At 42.7% G+C, this 17,779-nt stretch overlaps 2 protein-coding genes across 2 annotated transcripts; one reads left to right on the top strand and one right to left on the bottom strand. All coding sequences in view use genetic code 11, as the record gives it.

Annotated features, from left to right (window-relative positions):
* Nucleotides 1-5,674: 5,674 nt before the first annotated feature.
* EGR_04713 (Mps one binder kinase activator-like 2) lies at nucleotides 5,675-6,601 on the top strand (the record flags this gene model as incomplete). The annotated part of the gene is made up of 1 exon (XM_024493962.1): nucleotides 5,675-6,601. One exon carries the CDS (start codon nucleotides 5,675-5,677, stop codon nucleotides 6,599-6,601), a length of 927 nt encoding a protein of 308 aa, XP_024351715.1.
* Nucleotides 6,602-12,938: 6,337 nt separating this feature from the next.
* EGR_04712 (WW domain-binding protein) lies at nucleotides 12,939-15,332 on the bottom strand (the record flags this gene model as incomplete). Its single annotated transcript, XM_024493961.1, has 6 exons — nucleotides 12,939-13,045; nucleotides 14,437-14,583; nucleotides 14,655-14,886; nucleotides 14,960-15,106; nucleotides 15,138-15,237; nucleotides 15,271-15,332. 6 exons carry the CDS (start codon nucleotides 15,330-15,332, stop codon nucleotides 12,939-12,941), a joined length of 795 nt encoding a protein of 264 aa, XP_024351714.1.
* Nucleotides 15,333-17,779: the final 2,447 nt, after the last annotated feature.

Genomic DNA, 17,779 nt, shown 5'->3' with positions numbered 1-17,779 from the left:
CTCCATTGTTATTCGATCATCCACTTGGACTAACCTGGACTTCTTTACTACGATGGGGCGTACTAGAACCTTAGATTTAGCTACGTTGGACGAACAATGATACAATGACTTTGCAATGAATGTGTAATTTGATCCAAAAGTGGTCCCCGAGTTTGTCCGTCATATAACTTTGAATATGCCGCGTCATTTTAGCGTCAAAGCTAACACTAGACGCAGATAAGGCAACTTTATCATGTTGACAGGGAGGAAGATTTGGGATAAGAAGGGTAAACAGGATGATGGTAATTGCTTTGACTTATGATGCATGATTAGGGTTTAGAAAGCGGACTTTACAAGCTTGCTTAATGAGAGGTATTTATGCTTCTAATCAGCCCACAGTGACGCACTGTCAAGCCTGGCCGACATGGCAGCAGTGGCCTCTACAAGTCCTACTGATGACGTTAATGCACCACGAGAGCTGAAGCTCATTCCAAAACACCTAGCTACCTCGCTGCCACAACTCACTCCCAATTCGAGTGGACCGCGGCGAAGTCATTGGTGTCGTAGGGATGACCGAGACTTGAATGAAACCTCCAGGAGTGGGGAGTTCTACATCGTGATGCCTCAAACCATTACTATGACAAACACCGAGGCTACCACACAATCCCCCTCTCGTAGGGGACGAAGTCTACAGGCCATGATTATCAGACGTCCGAGAAAGCAGAAAACCCAGTCAGTTAAATCAGATTCCTCCAGCACTTCGACAAGACCAAGTCTTTCTTCCAGTAGACGTGGTGGCAGGCAGTAGTGCTTGTCATTCCCTACGTTTTTTCACCTGTACATCCACACATACTTTCAACTGCACATAGACTCGTAAATGGTGAGAAAATACTGCATGCCAGAGTAGCTTACTATTGTCGGACATGTTCTGCATGGTTTCTGTACGAGCTATCGTCACTTCTGCATGAAGCTCTTCTTGATCGAGTCTCTCTGTGTGCTTTGCTGTGGGTAGTAGAAACGTAAAACCCTGTGTGCAGAGAAAAATTAATGCCTGCGTTTGTCTGACTTTTTTTCTTCAGCCACGTTTTGGGCGGGTAGTGAGTCAGAGCGCAAAGATGCTGGCTTTCCTGAGGATCAAACTCACATGATGCTCAGATTCCATCCACGTTTTCGAGACGGTAGCTCGGCTTCTGTTACTTGTACCGACCCCACTTGCAGTGGACACCTGGACAATATGCCAAGGTCCTCGTCGAGGCGATCTAATCCGCGACATGCCAGTATGTCTGGCGCCATTCCTTTCATGTGTACCTCTCCAGTGCCAACGCGCGGAATGGATCACCTTAACAAAAAAGAAGGGCATCGAGTTCCGGTTCGAAGCAGTCTTCCAATTGTTGGTAGGTTGAAGGGGATTCTAATAGTCCATTTAGTGTTATTCGCCTATCACACGGTGATCGCTTAAGTACAATACGGGGTTTGACACGTCCAGCATTTCCAATAATCTCATTCCAAGTATCAACAAATTACAATGAAGTCTTGATCCTAATGACGCCAGAGTGTTATCCCAGTATGTAGTCAGTTTGAAAAGTATAGGGATTAATGGATGCACAAACAGATCAGGCATGCCAAACTATATTGTGATAATGGAAATCCAGAGGCGATGGACTTGTTAAATACTCCGAGACATTCGGGAGTATTTTTCAGAGTATTTCTTGCTGTAGCATACAAAATAATTCTCCTCCCTTGTACTGGGTGTTTTCCAGAATTTGTAGGTTGCAAATTCATTCATTACAGTTTCTAGCACTCCATTCATTTTCTATCGATAATTTTCGTTTCTGGAATTTGATTCATCTAAATTCCCATTGAGTTTCTTTCTGAAATTAACGTCTAGATGATGGGACTTTGGGAACGCGTAAAATTTTGTTCGAATTGTACTGGGAATGGCGTGCAAACGGTACGATCTCATGAAAGGTGGGCATGAATGTAAATCCCCTGTATTTTTTACTTTGGTATTAGCCTCCCGGAGGAAAGCGAACTCTCTGGTCTCTTTTTGTCAAAGTTCGCTGTCTTCATCCGCTCATTCCCTGCCAATAGTTGAGCAATCTGTTCCCGGAGGAAGCCATCCCTCCCCTTGCACCGAGCCTGTTGAATTGGAGACTGAAGCCACTATCCCCCCAACCTCCCCCAGCAGTAGCCTTCCCGAACTCCCTGAAGACAGGAAGGGCTCCTCCCGTGCTTCCGGCATGAATGTTACCAATCTGAACCCAGCTGAAGAGTCAGTGTCTAGCTCAACAGAAGTCGATTTTCAACAGCAAGCTAGTCTCAGTCACCTATCGTCAATTTTAGAGCGCTATGAAGGCGACGATCCGAGACTGACATCGTTGTCGCAGAACGAAGAGGTGGAGCCGGATTTGACGACTGCTACAAGTACTACATTGACTCAGAGCCACTTGCAATTGCCACTCCCAAGAGTTACGTCTCCACAACAACCTGAAGTGGCCAGTTGTGAAACGAATCTTCCTCACTCAGGTTCTCAAGTTAGCATCGGTCATACAACAGAATCACATCCAGGGACCGCCTTGTCCCGGACTAGAACAACCGTTGCCTCCTTTAGGAGAGAAATCAACAATGAAAGATTTCGAGGAAAATCCTAGCTGTTCCAATCTGTTGAAGAAGCCTCCACCTCCATGCAGCCTGTAAGTTCCCGGCCAGTGACCAAAGAGATCCCAAAATCAAAGTAAATTTCCCATTTACTTTACTGTACACATCAGTTAGATGCATTGAAGAAAGTGAGGCGAACGTAGAACTTTGTCGTAAGAACCATTATGGGTTGTGAGTTTGCAAGCTTCTTTTCCCAACCTTCTCTTGGGTTTGATCCAAGCTATTATACAAAGATCGAAATAGGAGAAGATTGGTCCCCTCCACCACATGCATATCAGGCAAGCTAACATGCCCACGTTGACAGAGCAACTTGTACATCCCCCTCCCTTCTTCTCCATTCCTCCTCTCTCCTTGGCCAGAGGGTCAAGTCACTCGGGTTGTATTCATTTATCAGGTTTTAGCACCCCATGCTTCCATTGGCTCATCCGACTAACTTTTTGACCCCTTTGAGACCTTAGTGCTTTTACTCTCACTTTTTTCATGTTTCATGACTTTAATTTTCAATATGGAGCCATAAATTGATCAAAGAGATATTCTCTTTCCTAATTTTGTAAAATGCTTTTAGGGGAGCATGGTTCGGTTGTTGTGATACTGGAGTTGACAAGGAAGTTTTTTAATCCTTCAGATCAATCACTTGTAGAGCTTGTGGGCATTTATTTGTGGCGTGTGGAAGGTGACGGATAGGAGTATGCTACTATTTGTTTTGTTACTTGATGAGTCCTCTGGGTCGAGCGATTTGATTCTAACACAAGTGACGTAAAGATGTATTCATGCTGCCTCTTCTTTAAAACTTGCTGCCCTTTTGCGGAATCGTGGCAACGACGCTTCCAGACCTAAAAGCCTTATGGTACTTCTATGAGTAAATCGGTTGCTAACGTGGCACCCAAGATTCTTTTCAAAGTTGTGATAAGCCAAAGCCGTATGGTAAATCATACTACCAACGCGGAGAGGAGCTAATTGGCTGTCATCATGGCCCGAACTCCAGATTGCAGAGTGAAAGCACAACTTGCAAAGACTAGACATCCAGCCTGGTTAAGCACACAGTTAAACTATCTACTTACTGCATAATTCCCTCCTTTTTTAAGCGTTATTCCCGACGCTCCCCTTGGTCAATCTCTGGCGCCGCTCATCACGATGCAGTCGGTGCTCTAGAAACCACCATTGAAATAGCAGTGCCAATCACTCAATTTTCTTGCATGCAAGAAGGCATGACATCCTAACGTCACTGATATATCTCAACAGTTCCATTGTATCTGTAGTTGCGTCTTACTTGTGAACTGTATTGGGAAGGGAAATGCACTGGCTCCACATCGATCAAGACCAGACCAGGCTCTACAGGAAGGGCATCTCATATGCCAATCACTATTCACAAAAACACTGGCCTAAAGCACACCTGTTGAGCATAAATTAGAATTTAATAAGGAGCCACGGGTCTAATCTTTCGCTCTCAATCCTCTTTGTCACTTTGTTCCTATTTCACTGTTACCCAATCACCTGGATTTTATTCAGCCAGTAGGGCCACAAAGTGGTTAACATCTCCGTACAGACACCATAGACAGTTACATAATAGAAATTCCCAAACTTTCAAGTCTGTTGTTGCTTCGCTTGTTAATAGCTCTGTTGAAGAAAGTAGAAACGGAGTCCATGGCAAAGGCAGACATCATTTTTAAACCTACTAGTAGGCTTAGCAGATTCATCCGTCTGCGACAGAGGGCCTTCTAGAATTCTGGAGCTTTTAAATCTGGAAAGTCATGCTTTGACCAAGTTTGTTGGCCTCTGTCACAAGCGTAGCCCCCGAGTCTACCTGAAATCGTAATAGGCCAATGTACCGTAGAACGTGCGTTACCACCGACGGAAAGAGCTAGGAGACCACAAAGTAGGATTATAACCTTCGGGCAATAAATTTTTAGTCTAGTAGAATGTACGGTTGAAAATATCAGTTCAACACAGGTGATATATAATGATGACAAGCAGATATTATTGTATACTTAATCCGCGTGCCAGGTGAACAGTTCCTGTATTTAAACGAAAGCTATGAAGACATTTGCAAATCGCTTTATTGGTGCTCACTTGATCATAATTTAAGAAAAGAGCCTTTATTTAATTAAGCATACAATTAGTCTGATTAAAGCCATACCGTAAATTCAGAAAAAGTAACTGGGTCTCCTCATGAAAATATCGTTTATGATATCAAAACAAAACAAAAGCAGTCATTTGCTGGCAACTTGTAAATCTTTAGTGAAATCAAATGTTTTGGTTATTTCTGTCATAAAAGACAGAAGAAAGCAGCAAATTTATTAACGGATTTCATTAGAGAACAAAAACTTCCCTTTAGTCTTTTTCACATTTAATTAAAAGCTATGTGTCAAGTAAAAAAGTATTACTGGAAAGCTTGCTTATTTTGTCACAAGCTCTCATAAGTCGGCCTGTGCCTTGTATAAATGTGCCCCTCTAAAGCGATAGTTTTAAATTTATGAGGCGTCCTGATACCTAGATTCACGGGGTGGGTCGGCATGTGCCTTTCTCCCTTGTATGATACTTTCCTAGCATTTCCAAATGTCACTAGTCAATCACCATGCCTTTCGCTTCATTCCGTCCTTAGTATATATTAAACGACGTCAGCGTTCTTCCATATTACTTTACCTTCTGTGCTTTGTAGCTTGTTTATGTGTTTTCCTTATTCTTATTTACTAATCCATCACTAATCTTAGCAAGTCATTTATTTGGAATCGGTTAGCTCTCTTAGACCTTTTTCCAATCTAAGCCACCCTTAAATCGTCCCAGGTCTTTGATTATTCGCCGTAAAACAGCTGTGTTCGATATCCATAATCCAGTAATTACGGCAAAACCTACCCTTTTTACAAGCTATTATCTTTCTTTAAACTACTTTGTCAAGGCGAGGTAAGCTGTCACATGCTGTCACCTGGTGGTCTCCAGTTAGCATCAGACTGTTAGCGTGTTCCAATTGAAAAGTACATGATTGTGTTCTCAACCATTCACTTTAGCTGAACCTGCACTATTCGTAATGGAGTGGTTGATGGGTAAGGCTCGAGGTGTCAGTCGTGGTCTAATTAGTGGTTCCATGTCGTCCCCGAACTCCGCTACTGCCATCATCTCAGCTACCACTACATCGACTCCCTCAGACGTACATTCTTCTCCCTCGCCTCCTCCACCTTCACCACCGCCTTACCTCAAACCCTCCTTCCTGCGTCAGCAACTCTCTCTCGCCGCCGCCGGTAACACTCCTGTCGATTTTCCTTTCCTTGTGGAACCCGAGCATCCTCTGGAAGAGGATGAATGGATCGCCGTCCACACAATTGGACTGGTCGAGAACCTCTGCAGCATTTTCGATCCCCTCTACGAGGTTTGTTTGTGTCGTGGAGGTGGTAGCAGTAGCCCCTCAAAAGCCACCGACGATGTAGAATTCACCGACTCCTTTGTGCAGACGAAGAAACCCGTACGTCAGGTGATCAGTCTCATACTCTCTGAGTGCAATGATGCGATACAATCGGCGCGAATATTCCCTGTTAGACAGGGCCAGGCCTTTTCGCCTTCCGATTTGCGCGAAGAGGCGGCCCGCATTTGCCGCAAACTGTTGCTCTGCCTCGTACACATCTATACCGCCCATGTGAACCATCTGGAGCAGCTGGATCTAGTGGCCCATATGAACACTATCGCGAAACACTTCTTCGCCTTCACTTCACGGTTTAATTTGATTGAGGAGGAGGACAACAGAGCATTGGCAGCTCTTCAGGGCTTTCATCGACGCCTGTTGGAAACACCGGCGCCTAATGTGATTGTTTCGACGAACCCGATGACACCGACGTCAGTGGCAACGGTAACTACCGATGCTAGTGTGGCTTCATCGTATTCGATGCCCTCTGCTACCGCTTCCGTTACGCCTGCCCCATCCATTTTGCCGGTTGTTATAAGCGCTTCAGTGCAGGAACAGACCGCCAGTTAGGCGATGACTGCGCTGCCACTGACTCTCTTCTAGTCACTTTGTTTGCGCATTTTGGACCTTTTATATTTTAAACGTGCATTCTACTCCCTTTCTTGTTGTAGCTGAACTAGAAATATGACATTTGTATGCTTTCAAAGTCGAGTCACACTAGACTCTGGCAGACAGCTTTTTGAAGTAAAAGTTAGGGGTCAGTGAATAAGAAAAAAAAACTGGGACGATAAAGATGTCATTATTTAGTTGCCCTCGAAGTTTTACAAAACATTCTGCCATTAAATGTTAGGAAAACGTTGAGTCTAAAGATGCCACTTACTTATGGAGTTTAAGTAGCGCTAGGATGCAAACATGTTAAAACTTTTAAAAAGGCATAGGTGGGTGAGGTGGAGCCAAGAGGCACCAATAAGGGTGTGTGGGTGCTAAAGTATTGTCCTCTGTGCCTTTGCCTGTTTACCTCCTCCGTTCGATGGTCGTGTGGTCACTCAAACCGGCACCGAGGATGCATTGGTGAAAAGGTATTGAAATAAACTGTGACGTTCAAGATGTCGCAACAGGTGGTCATATCGACCCAAATGCCGGGAATAGCACAATCCCTTACGATTTCAACAAATAAACAATAGCAAACGCCTGTTAGAATACAATGATAGAATACACATTCCAAAAGTCCCATGTTTTACAGTGAAAATCTTGGAATTCGATACTCTACGCATATTTAAGTCATAAAGTCTGTTTTTTACTCTGTAAGTCCATTACCAAGGTCAGAATTTGTTAAAACACAAGTGTAGTCTTTTGTTGTGCCCCTTATCGAAGAAACTAGTCGCCAAATACGTTATGAAAAAATTTTGATAAATGTATTTTGAAGTACTTTAACTTAAATAAAATATTCGTTATTGGCAAAGTTTTATGCACAAATATGGATCCTGGTCTTGCATACACCAGTTTTGGTTGCTATTTTTCCTCTTAATGTCTCTGTTTATGCGACAGTCACGTATTGCAGAATCTGACGGAAGGTCGTGAATGAATAAATCTACTTTGTTGAACTTGGCTTCATTTGCAAAGCTAACACATCTAATTGAATGCGTCGTTGGCTTCTGTTGTCAGGTGATGACTGCAGAGCCCCAAGTCTTTCCTGAAGACAGAATGTGCATCGTCGACTGGGGGTTCGCTGATATGGCCCGGAGACATTCCGCTCAGCGAAAGCCCAAAAGCAGAGCCTTAAGAGCTCCTGAATCCGTCACACAGCCTTAAATCAACAGTCATATTTTACATATCTACCCCCCTTCCTTCAGTCTGAGCGTCGTCCCCGGCGCTTTGCTTGGTCAACTTCCCTCGTTGGCTCTGTGAGGAAAATCACCTACGAACCAACCGCTTCAGTCATCCAATTTGCGGGCAAATGGGAGGATATGCGACTACAGCACCACTAATCCATCGTGGCAATTCCACTAAATCTAGAGTTTCGTCCTTTTGAGAGTTAGCTACCCCTATCGTATGACTATCGCTAGTCGTAAAAACACTGGCCTGAAAGCCGAGCCATTTAATCAAAGACGGGTTTTAAAACGACTTCGTGGGGCTGGGATTCGCATCTGTCCCCCTTTCCCATTTTGTTATAGCTTTATTGCTGCGCGGTCATATCTCTGAGTTCTATCCAGCTGGCAGGGAGGTGGAGGAGGTATCTCGTGCTCACTTAGTAGACAACTTCATACAAGTACCGTTAGACGGTAAGGTAACAAATTTTTCAAAATGGCTCACCAGCTAGTTAATAGCATTCCTGCTAAATACGGGACTGGGGTGGTTGTCAAAGGTGAACATTATTTTCGGTCCTTCTGTTGGAGGTCGTCACAGATTCTCCCATCCATGCCATATACCCTCCTTCCGTCACGTTGATGTTTAGTCTTCCACAGTAGTAAGCAGCGTAGTGGTCCCTTAGAATCTGATTCGCTTTCCGTTGCCACCAATATAGCGCCCCAAGACTGCCCTGAAGACTAAAGAAGGCATTATGCTTTGGCAGAGTATGTATCACCAGCGTACGGAGGGGCTGGGGCTGGGGTCTACTGGCTTGACCCGGAGGCCATGCCGCCCAGCAGAGGTACCAAGGTGGAAGCTTAGGTGCCCGTAAAACCAATGCAATCAAAGTATCACACTACATTCTCTCATTGTGATTGCCTTAAAGAAATAGCAGACGTGCTTTTGGGATGGATCGCTGAAGTGACTATGCCAAAATGGCGCTACTAAGTTTTTTTTTTTAAGGCAATCTTCCTTGGTCTAGCGTGGGTTCCGATAGGAGCGAAATACATAAATGAATGTTTCTGATACTGCCCACCTGAAATTATTTCAACTCCATTGTTTTTAATGTAATCTAAGTCAGGTATGTCGGTTGGTTAAAATTAGAAGTGAACTTTCCCTATCTGAAAATACCTATGCAGTAGACAAATGAGTTTACATTCTCCTAGGGAGCTTAGGAAACTGGAGTTGCTTACCCTGCCAATTACCTCTTTCGCCTATTCCGACTTCCTGTATGATACAGAACATTGGTGATAGGCTACTAGTTGTCAGTCCTCTTTGATTTACAGGCATTCTCGATCAAAAGACGTGGAATAGTAGTAATTTTCCCTTAAATCCCTTGACATAGGTATTTTTTAAAGTGGTAATACGACTCAGCTGTAGCCACAGCAATTACCCAGTGAAAACAAGTCTTTTAACAATAAATTTTTTATGTGGTTTGAATAATTTTAAACTAAAGCGCCACACATTTCTTTCAAACACAGCGACTTTTGCATAAAATATTGGAACCCAGAGGGGATCTTCAAAATTTCCGGAAACACCAGTCTCACTAGCAGGGACGCCTGTATTACCAGAAAAATTTTTTGTTCAAGTATCTACAATTTTTCAATTTCGTGAATATTTTCGTAAACAACTTAGAAACCACCTCCCCCCAGTCCCTCCTAATTGGCTGAAATTGCGTCGACTGCACTTTAGGCGATCATTCTTAGCCCGAGGTCGATCAGCTGACCGGATGATCCAGACTTGGAACGTAGCTCGAATGTGGGGGTCAGGGGGTCTCTACTGGTCAAGTATTTACACGCAAGTCACATCTCTTGCTGACTCACCCATAGGATCCAGGCGACAAGGGCACATGAGGTCAGGTCATGAAACTAACCCGCCATTTCGGCATTTCATTTGCCCTCACCCATGGGCATATCAAAAGTATCTTATAACAGTGCTTTTTACTATCCATATCAATGGTTTAGTTGTAAACAGTGCCTTAATTACAAATCCGAAATTTTGGCATGAAAGGTGAGGTTGGGGCTCTATGCTATTGTAATGGGGGGGGGGGGGGGGAGACAATGAATACGTCCACTCCATTTTAATAACTTTGGTATTAGACCGTCAAAAAAAATAAGGATTCAGTTCGCAACCACAATGCATGAAGATGCCAAATACTTCTCTTACGTCAAAGTTACGCCCAGAGGCTACCACCTCCACCACGTTAGAAGTCAGTTTAATAGCGATTTAATTTGCATAAATTCGTGACCGTCCACTACGTACCATTAAAAGGGCATCTTTACTAGAATAAGTGTTCAGCTTTTGATTTTTAGTTCCTTTTCATCTAAAGCATCGCAGTAGGATTTGAAATGGTTATGAAAAGAATTATTAGCCTTGCAAATTTTTAATTCTCAGAGATTGTTGTTAAAGATGGCTGTCACATATATGTGACGCCCCGTTTTTTTAATCGAACTTCGCATGTTATTTGTCAAGTTATAGTCAAAAGCTGAAATAAATCGCGTCTCAAACAGATAAATTGGGATGAAAGCAATGTAGGCTGTTTCTGGTTTGAGGATAATCCAATTTTTTTATCTGGCAGACAGTAGTTGAGTCGGTCAAATAACTATGATAGTTGATATCATGTTATAACGATGGAGCACTTGGATTGTGACTGTTAATTTGTAATACCTAAATTATTTGTTTAACTCTTCCTCCCGGTTTTGAGGACACTTAAAGCACCACGATTGTTCTTCTACTGAGGAGCACGGCGTCCAGGACACGCCACTAGCCCAAGAATTGCGCCTCTTTTTGTTCTCAGGAGTGACTCGGGGCACTGCAGATCTTCCTCTGAGAATTTGCTATCAAACATTGAACGCAAAAACATTCCAGTAGATCTTTTAGCTACCAAAACTTCGACAACGGTGATTAAACTCGAAAGGAAGTCAGCAGCCCAGATAGCAGAAGCTTTAGGCTCGCTTTTTAGTTTCTGTTTATTACTACTATTTAATCAAGTCACCTTTTTGCAATCTGGCCGCGAACGCTAGATATTTCCACGAATTTCATAATCTGAATTTAGACAGCAAACCTCTGCGATTCCCTGCTTGTCACTACTTTACGTATTTAGTTCGACAACCAATTTCATCAATGTCACTAATTATTGCCGTGGCTAAGTAAATGATTATTTTATGAAGCAGAAGCGCTAGAAATTTGTCCCTCACCGCTAAATCCACTATTGAGATTGCTTAATATTATATTTAAAATCATTTTGATGCGACTCATGAAAGATTGGTCTATTTTCAACTGGATTTATTTTGTAGCGCCCGAGGTCTTGCAGAAGGGTTGAGAGGCTATTGGCATAACTCGGAGACTACGCCGCCTAGCAGAAGTACAATGCTGGGGCATTAAGTATCTGCGTCAATAAAACGAGGAGTTAAACAAACAAAGTAACGAAAATCATCCCTTGTTCACTAGCCATGGCCCATGCATCGCCAACAAAGTTGGCCGTTAGTGCCTAAATTCATTGTGGAGATCAAAAACTAAGTTCAATGAATTACAGAGACTTGGACAAAGCAGACATTACTTCATCCCCAGGGAAGGAGAAATCTTGAACAACCGGTATCGTCTGGTATCACTAGAAGTTGGGTTTGCATCAAGTAGATCATTCAATAGCCAAAATGGTGATAAACGGAACACAAATGAAGTGTAAATGTTCGGAAGCATTCTACTGCCAAGTATTGTCCAGGCTGTGCCACTACTTCACAAATGAACCACCCAACGACAGACATTTAACAACGAATTCTACATGCGATTAGGAACATTCTCACCGTGATGCAAATTCATAAAACCATCTGTACTTCTTTCTCGTGGGTCTTTTCAAAGTCGCCCACGACTATTGCGGAATTTAACGCAGAGAGCTGTGGCAACTCAGAACTGCAAAGGCAATGCTTGGAGCAGGAAGAATCACGTGCTTCTCTTCTTATTATGATCATGTAGCTTAATTTTTTCCATGCGGCTACAGCAATTTCTTCCAGACCATTAATTAGATAACTTCTTTAGACATACACCGGATCACAACTGCATGATAGAACAGATGAATGTTCTAGCTGTTGTTAGCCGTTTCCAGAGAATAGGAAATTGGTTACATTGCAAGGTGAATCAAGGAGAGTTAGAATCAACAACGGTTGTGCAGAAGGCATATGCAGCCACCTGTAATGCCTTCGAGTAAGGCCAGTTGTTGCATTGGTTCCGTAATGGTTAGTGCCAATCATAACATTTGTGATCGTCGTCAATCGCCATAGTGCTTGCGAATATTCACTCCTTGGAAAGAGATTTGTTCAAGCTGGTTATATCTGTTTGAAAATTTTACTAGATTCCCACTACAAATTAGGCCAACAAAAGCGCTCTCTAAAAAATGAGAATCTGAGCAAGTTACTAGTTCTAGCTAATTCGGTTCTGAAACCTCAAAGTTAGAACAGCTCGACTTGATTTTGCTGAGTTTAACCATAGGAGACGGCAGTTTGAGTGGACTTTCCTAACCGACCACTGCCTTTTTAAAAGATAATTTTGCAACAGTTTCACCTACCTTGACGCAAGAACGACATATCTGCAGATGGGACATTTTTGACGAGGCCTTGATTACCGTCGAGAGATTAAACTCGCTCCGCCTTCCCTGCGTTTCAATAAGTTTCATCAGAACCCCCACATCGTTAAAGACCTGAAATAGTTTCCTCTTCATTATAATGCCCTCCATCACACTGCTATTGCTGATCAACACACCGATTTTCGCTTCAATAGTTGCTTGTTACAAGGACAAAATGAAGACTCCTGTGAAGGAGAGCAGCTCGCAAACGGTTTTTAAATGAAAAACATTTAAAGTGAGAAATCCCGTGCGGCGTAAAACAATTTCATGGCGAAAGCTTTTCACTGCAAATGACACAGCCAGGTTTCGCTTCCCAGTAAACAAGCAACAATCAGCAACGCGTGAAAGGAGACGAGAATTTACCGGAAGGAAAAATTAGCAAATTAAACAGGAATGTCAAGTATTAATAATTCTAATGATGAAAGCGGGGCTCGACACAAATCAAAGATTCTTCTTATCTTCCGGTTCCATGGGAGGTGCGGACGCCTGACTGTAGGGTGGAGCGTAGAAGGTATTGGGATCAGATGGATAGTAATACCCGGTGTTAACTAAAAAGGAGCGAAATTGAATGATGGCCACTTTTGAGAGGGTAGCGCCATGGAAGGATACATGCATCATCAGCACACAAGTTTCATTTAATCGGGGTTCAAGACTAAGCCCATTTAAAGAGCAAGACCGTATATGTGCTTTTTGGTAAACGGTAATAGGTAAACTGGCTCCCGTAGCGAAGTGTGGTAGGAAATGGAATCCTCCTTTTTCTGGATTGAAAAGATACTGACTTAGATTATCAAAACAGAATTCCGCAAGATCATAAAAAGGGGGCATTAATATCACACGAAAAGCGGAGATATTACAGCTCATTTCCTTCATTTGGTCAGTGTAATAGATGGAAGAAAAATAAAATAATCCGCAAATAAAACCATAATAATCTGACCAAAAGCCCAATAGTCTGGCGGAAAGACACATTGGAAGTTAAATAGTCAACAACTCGGTTTCATCCAATATTCAAATAGCCCTAACTTGTAGATTGGTACTTCAGCTATGCTCACCGAAAAAAAGTTAAATTTACCCGATTCGAAGAGATTAGCGTACGCAAATGGCATAAATACGTTATTTGTAAAAGTATGCTATCAATAAAACCGCCTCCTACTCATCAACGTGTTAGATGGATGCAATTTGAAATCTAACATGGCTAGTTTAAGTGCATTTATCGACAAAAAACCGGCCAATTAATGAAACTATTACCATCATTTACAGTCTGCTATTATTTTACAAATAGCTATGTGACGAGTGCATTCGAGATGCTCGTGAAATAATCATGACAACTAGTGTGAAGGGTCATACACAGTAACAACAGCAACCACTACAATATCTAGCTCGACACATACCACAGAAGTCAATTACAGTCACCTGCAAATAGTCAAGAGGTAATGCATTATCAAATGCACGCACAAGACAGCAATGCAAACCAACATTTTTGTTGTTTCTAAGCAAAAGTACTTGCCACACCAAATACTACAGGGTAATGGCTACCAAATATATCAGAACTTGTAGGATTTTGAAATCACAACCAAAAACACAATATCTAGGTGGCAACTGATCGAAGACGTTGAAAAAAAGCACCGGTACGATATTTGCTAAAATAGATCGCGCTGAAGTCACTGATAGAAAATTACATTAAATAGTTCGGAACGATAAAGAAGCGTAGTATGACATACGACTCCAGCTCGTCAATTTAAGGTTTGCTCATTGGGTGAGGAATATTCTGAGAGCCTATAAAGATCTAGTAAAGTGGCAAGATCATAAGCTAGTACGTGAGCGCCAAAACGACCCTACACACCAACTCTTTGTCCCCTATTCCACACTCTGAAGCCGATGTTTTCATCTTCACCAAGTTTGGAGACGCACTAGGTCCACCTCCTGAAGTAATCAAACATACCAGGTGGCGGGCCGCCGACTGGGTAAGGCGGCATCGGACTCGCCGCAGTCGCTGTGTATGGTGGCGGTGGACCCGGATTCGGTGTGTAAGGCGGAGGAACAGCGCCGGGATAGGGCGGTGGAGAGTTCGTCTGATACAGAAACTCAACTAGGAGGAAAAGAGAAGGATATGGGTTTTAGAGATTCCCACGCAGAAGTATGTATAAAGCCCAATCTAACCTGGTGGCGGAGAGAAAGAAGGATGCACCTGCATAAATGAGTTGTAGTAGGGGTCGTTCACGAAAGGCGTGTAGGCCGGAGGAGGACAGGCGTAAATTTCGCAGAGTGGTGGGGCAACGGGAGTCTCGTATGAGTTCTGTAGTTTGGAAGCTCGAGTACCGAGCTCAAGAAGGCTCTTTCCAAATTCAATTGCTCCTCCATGGTTGAACGCTAACTTAAAGGGCATCTCACCCTGTAAACATAGGAAATCAGAAAACCAATACCTGTGGCAACGGAATTCATCGTCCAGTTAGGTGTCAGCTTACCGCCCACTGGCCTGATTCAGACAACACAAAACCTTCAATGTGGTTGGGTCCAAACGTTGGCTGCTTGATTGCTACACGTCTCATATAGATGAAGGCCATGCTCAGTGAATTAAGTGTCGGACTTTTATCTTTGGAGAGGAATATCACCTAAATTGTAAGTGAACAAGGATTCAGTTACTCGATGTGATGTAAGATACGCGGTTCCTGAGTACCTCCCATTAGGCTGCTGGCCCGAACCGGAAAGTGTAAGCTTACATCCATCATATGTAATAAGAAGTCTGAGAAAAGGATGGGAGAGAGAGACGCCTCACCTTTCTCCGTAAAAGAGAACTACTCCTAATCCATCTTGTGTGTGAGCTGTATTAATTGACATGGCAGCCAACACGGAATACGGACCAAAACATAAAACACTAAAACGAAAACGGTTACGTGTCGTCAGAACAGAAAAACAAACAATATGTTGAATAAAACCTCAAATGCACACCACAAACATTGAATAAATTTAAAATGTTTTTTAAATACAAAAATGATAACTGCAAAATAATGTGCAAAACGTTGAAAAATATTTGTTCACATCAAGATGCGAACAGATTAACTTTACATGTTCAAAAAAACGCTTTTACTTGAAGCAAAAAAGTTTGTAACCACGTTCATTAGCCAATGTGGTCACAAGATCTAGCTTGCAAAAATCAGCTGTGGATCAGCTTCAAATCTGATTAGTTGTCCATGATTCAGGAATCAAAATCTCCTTCCTTAATTACTAGCCACTGCGTATTGTTCTACTTCCCTGCAATTTTTCAGGGCAGCAGCTGTGATGTTTCGAGATTTCCTTAAAGACGAGAGAAGACAATTCTCGGGCCGAATACACTTATTCGACATGCAGAAGGTATTTGGGCAACTGGCATAGCCTGAAGGCCAGCCCACCCGGCGTGATACAACGGCCAAGTCAAAAGCAGCCCTTTACCAAAACCAAGCTTTAAGCGGCCATCGTATCACATAGCCCCTCTCCTCTTTTGAGAGGCGTCTTCGGCGCTCCCCTCGGTCAACCTCCCACGTCAACAATCACAACGTTGTCGGTGTTGTGAGGAAACACTCACGATTGCACCGTGCCACTCACCAAACTTTTATGCAGCTAGGGAGGTACACGACTGCAACGTCACTGATCCCTCTTGGCAATTTGACTGGATCAGGAATTTCGTCCGGTTTGGGAGCTGGGTTCAGGAACGGGGAATTGTACTGGCCATCTTGAGTGTCCATGGATAGACAAAAGGACACTGGCCCAAAAGTAGATTTGGTAGAGATGGATGGGATTTTGCACGGGTTTGTAAGGGAAAAGTTTTGCGTTTGTTCCTCATTATCAAGTTATTCTCACTTCGGAACTACTAGTCACATCTATCTGGACTCTACCCATCTAGTCGAGAAATGGAAGAGGTATCGCGAGTTCTGTTTATCGACAACTTTATGCAGGAACGGTGTAGAAAGTCTGCAACGAAACTATTCAAGATGCTTCACGGCCAGTGCCACTTCAGTTGTTAATAACTTTCCTGCAGAACAAAGGGCCGAATTAGTTGCCGAGAGTTGACGTCAATTTTGTTCTTCTGTTTAGGGTCATCGCCGATTCCCCAATCCGTAATATAGGTACTTCTTCCGCCCCACAAAGTTTGTCACACAGTAGTGGGAATCTTGATAGATATTTTTCGGCATTAAGTTCGCTTTCCGTTACCATCAATGCAGCGTTCCAAGACTTCTCAGAAGACGAAAGGAGACGGAATACTCAGGTAGGATGCATATGTTTGACATGCAGAAGGTATTAGGGCTACTGGCGTGGGCTGAAAGTCAGCCCACCCGGCTTGGTACAGTGGGCAAGTCAAAAATGGTCAGGAGTTAAATAACCGCCGTACTACAGCCGTATTTGTAACCTTAATAACAAGGCATGACAAAATTTACTAATTGTATGTATTAATACAACACATATTACAACTCTAATTTAAACTACATGTATGTTAATTTTAGTACAGATCTTTGGCTAATAGTGAAATCGAGCAAAAATCGAGAGCAACATCATTCCTACATGTCAATAAGTCACGCAACACAACTACGAAAGCAGTTGGATGCCTGTTTGTGTGTTTAAAAGAAGTGCTACAGGGCTGAAATTCTACCACTGTTACACTAAAAAAAGCATAATTCATTGGAAGTTACAATATTAAGATTAAAAACATCCACTTATGCTGAACATGGGTTTAAAACGTGTGATCAATAAGTGGAATAAACAGTTCCACCGTGGTGCTACTATCTACGCGAAATCCGAACTTTGACTGTTAGCTGAAAAAATGGAAGGAGATTGATTGTAGCCACTTTAAATTCTTGTGGACTCAAACACATTTTCATAGGTCTAATACACTTCAAAGCCAAGGAATTTTTCCTTTTAAATATGCTTAGTGAGGAGCAGAATGCCATACAAAGGCCCAGTGCGTAGCATCTGAATTATTTTTAAATAATAGAAAGAGTAAGAGCAGCTAGCTGTCTATTCATTCAAGTCAGATAAATAAAGAGTTAATTAATACGCCAGAATCAATTCAGTGGATTTTATCCCGTTTGTCTGTCTGTATCGCATCGAATTATCTAAAAATGGTTGTTTGGGTGACCTGCACAGTGCATTTTGTAATACGCGCATTATTTGTGTTTTTTTGAAGAGCTCACCAGCCCTTGTGATTGTTTAAATTACTGGAGGTTATGTCCATCTGGCCTCTTCAAAACAGCGTCGTAGGTTTGTCCTTACACAAGGTGGACTGTACCTGAATATTGTCAAAGTTTAGTGCA

Source organism: Echinococcus granulosus, assembly GCF_000524195.1.
Source record: "Echinococcus granulosus chromosome Unknown EG_S00030, whole genome shotgun sequence".
Classification (NCBI taxonomy): domain Eukaryota; kingdom Metazoa; phylum Platyhelminthes; class Cestoda; order Cyclophyllidea; family Taeniidae; genus Echinococcus; species Echinococcus granulosus.
Note: the sequence above shows the minus strand (reverse complement) of the source record. Positions and strands in the feature narration are given on the sequence as shown.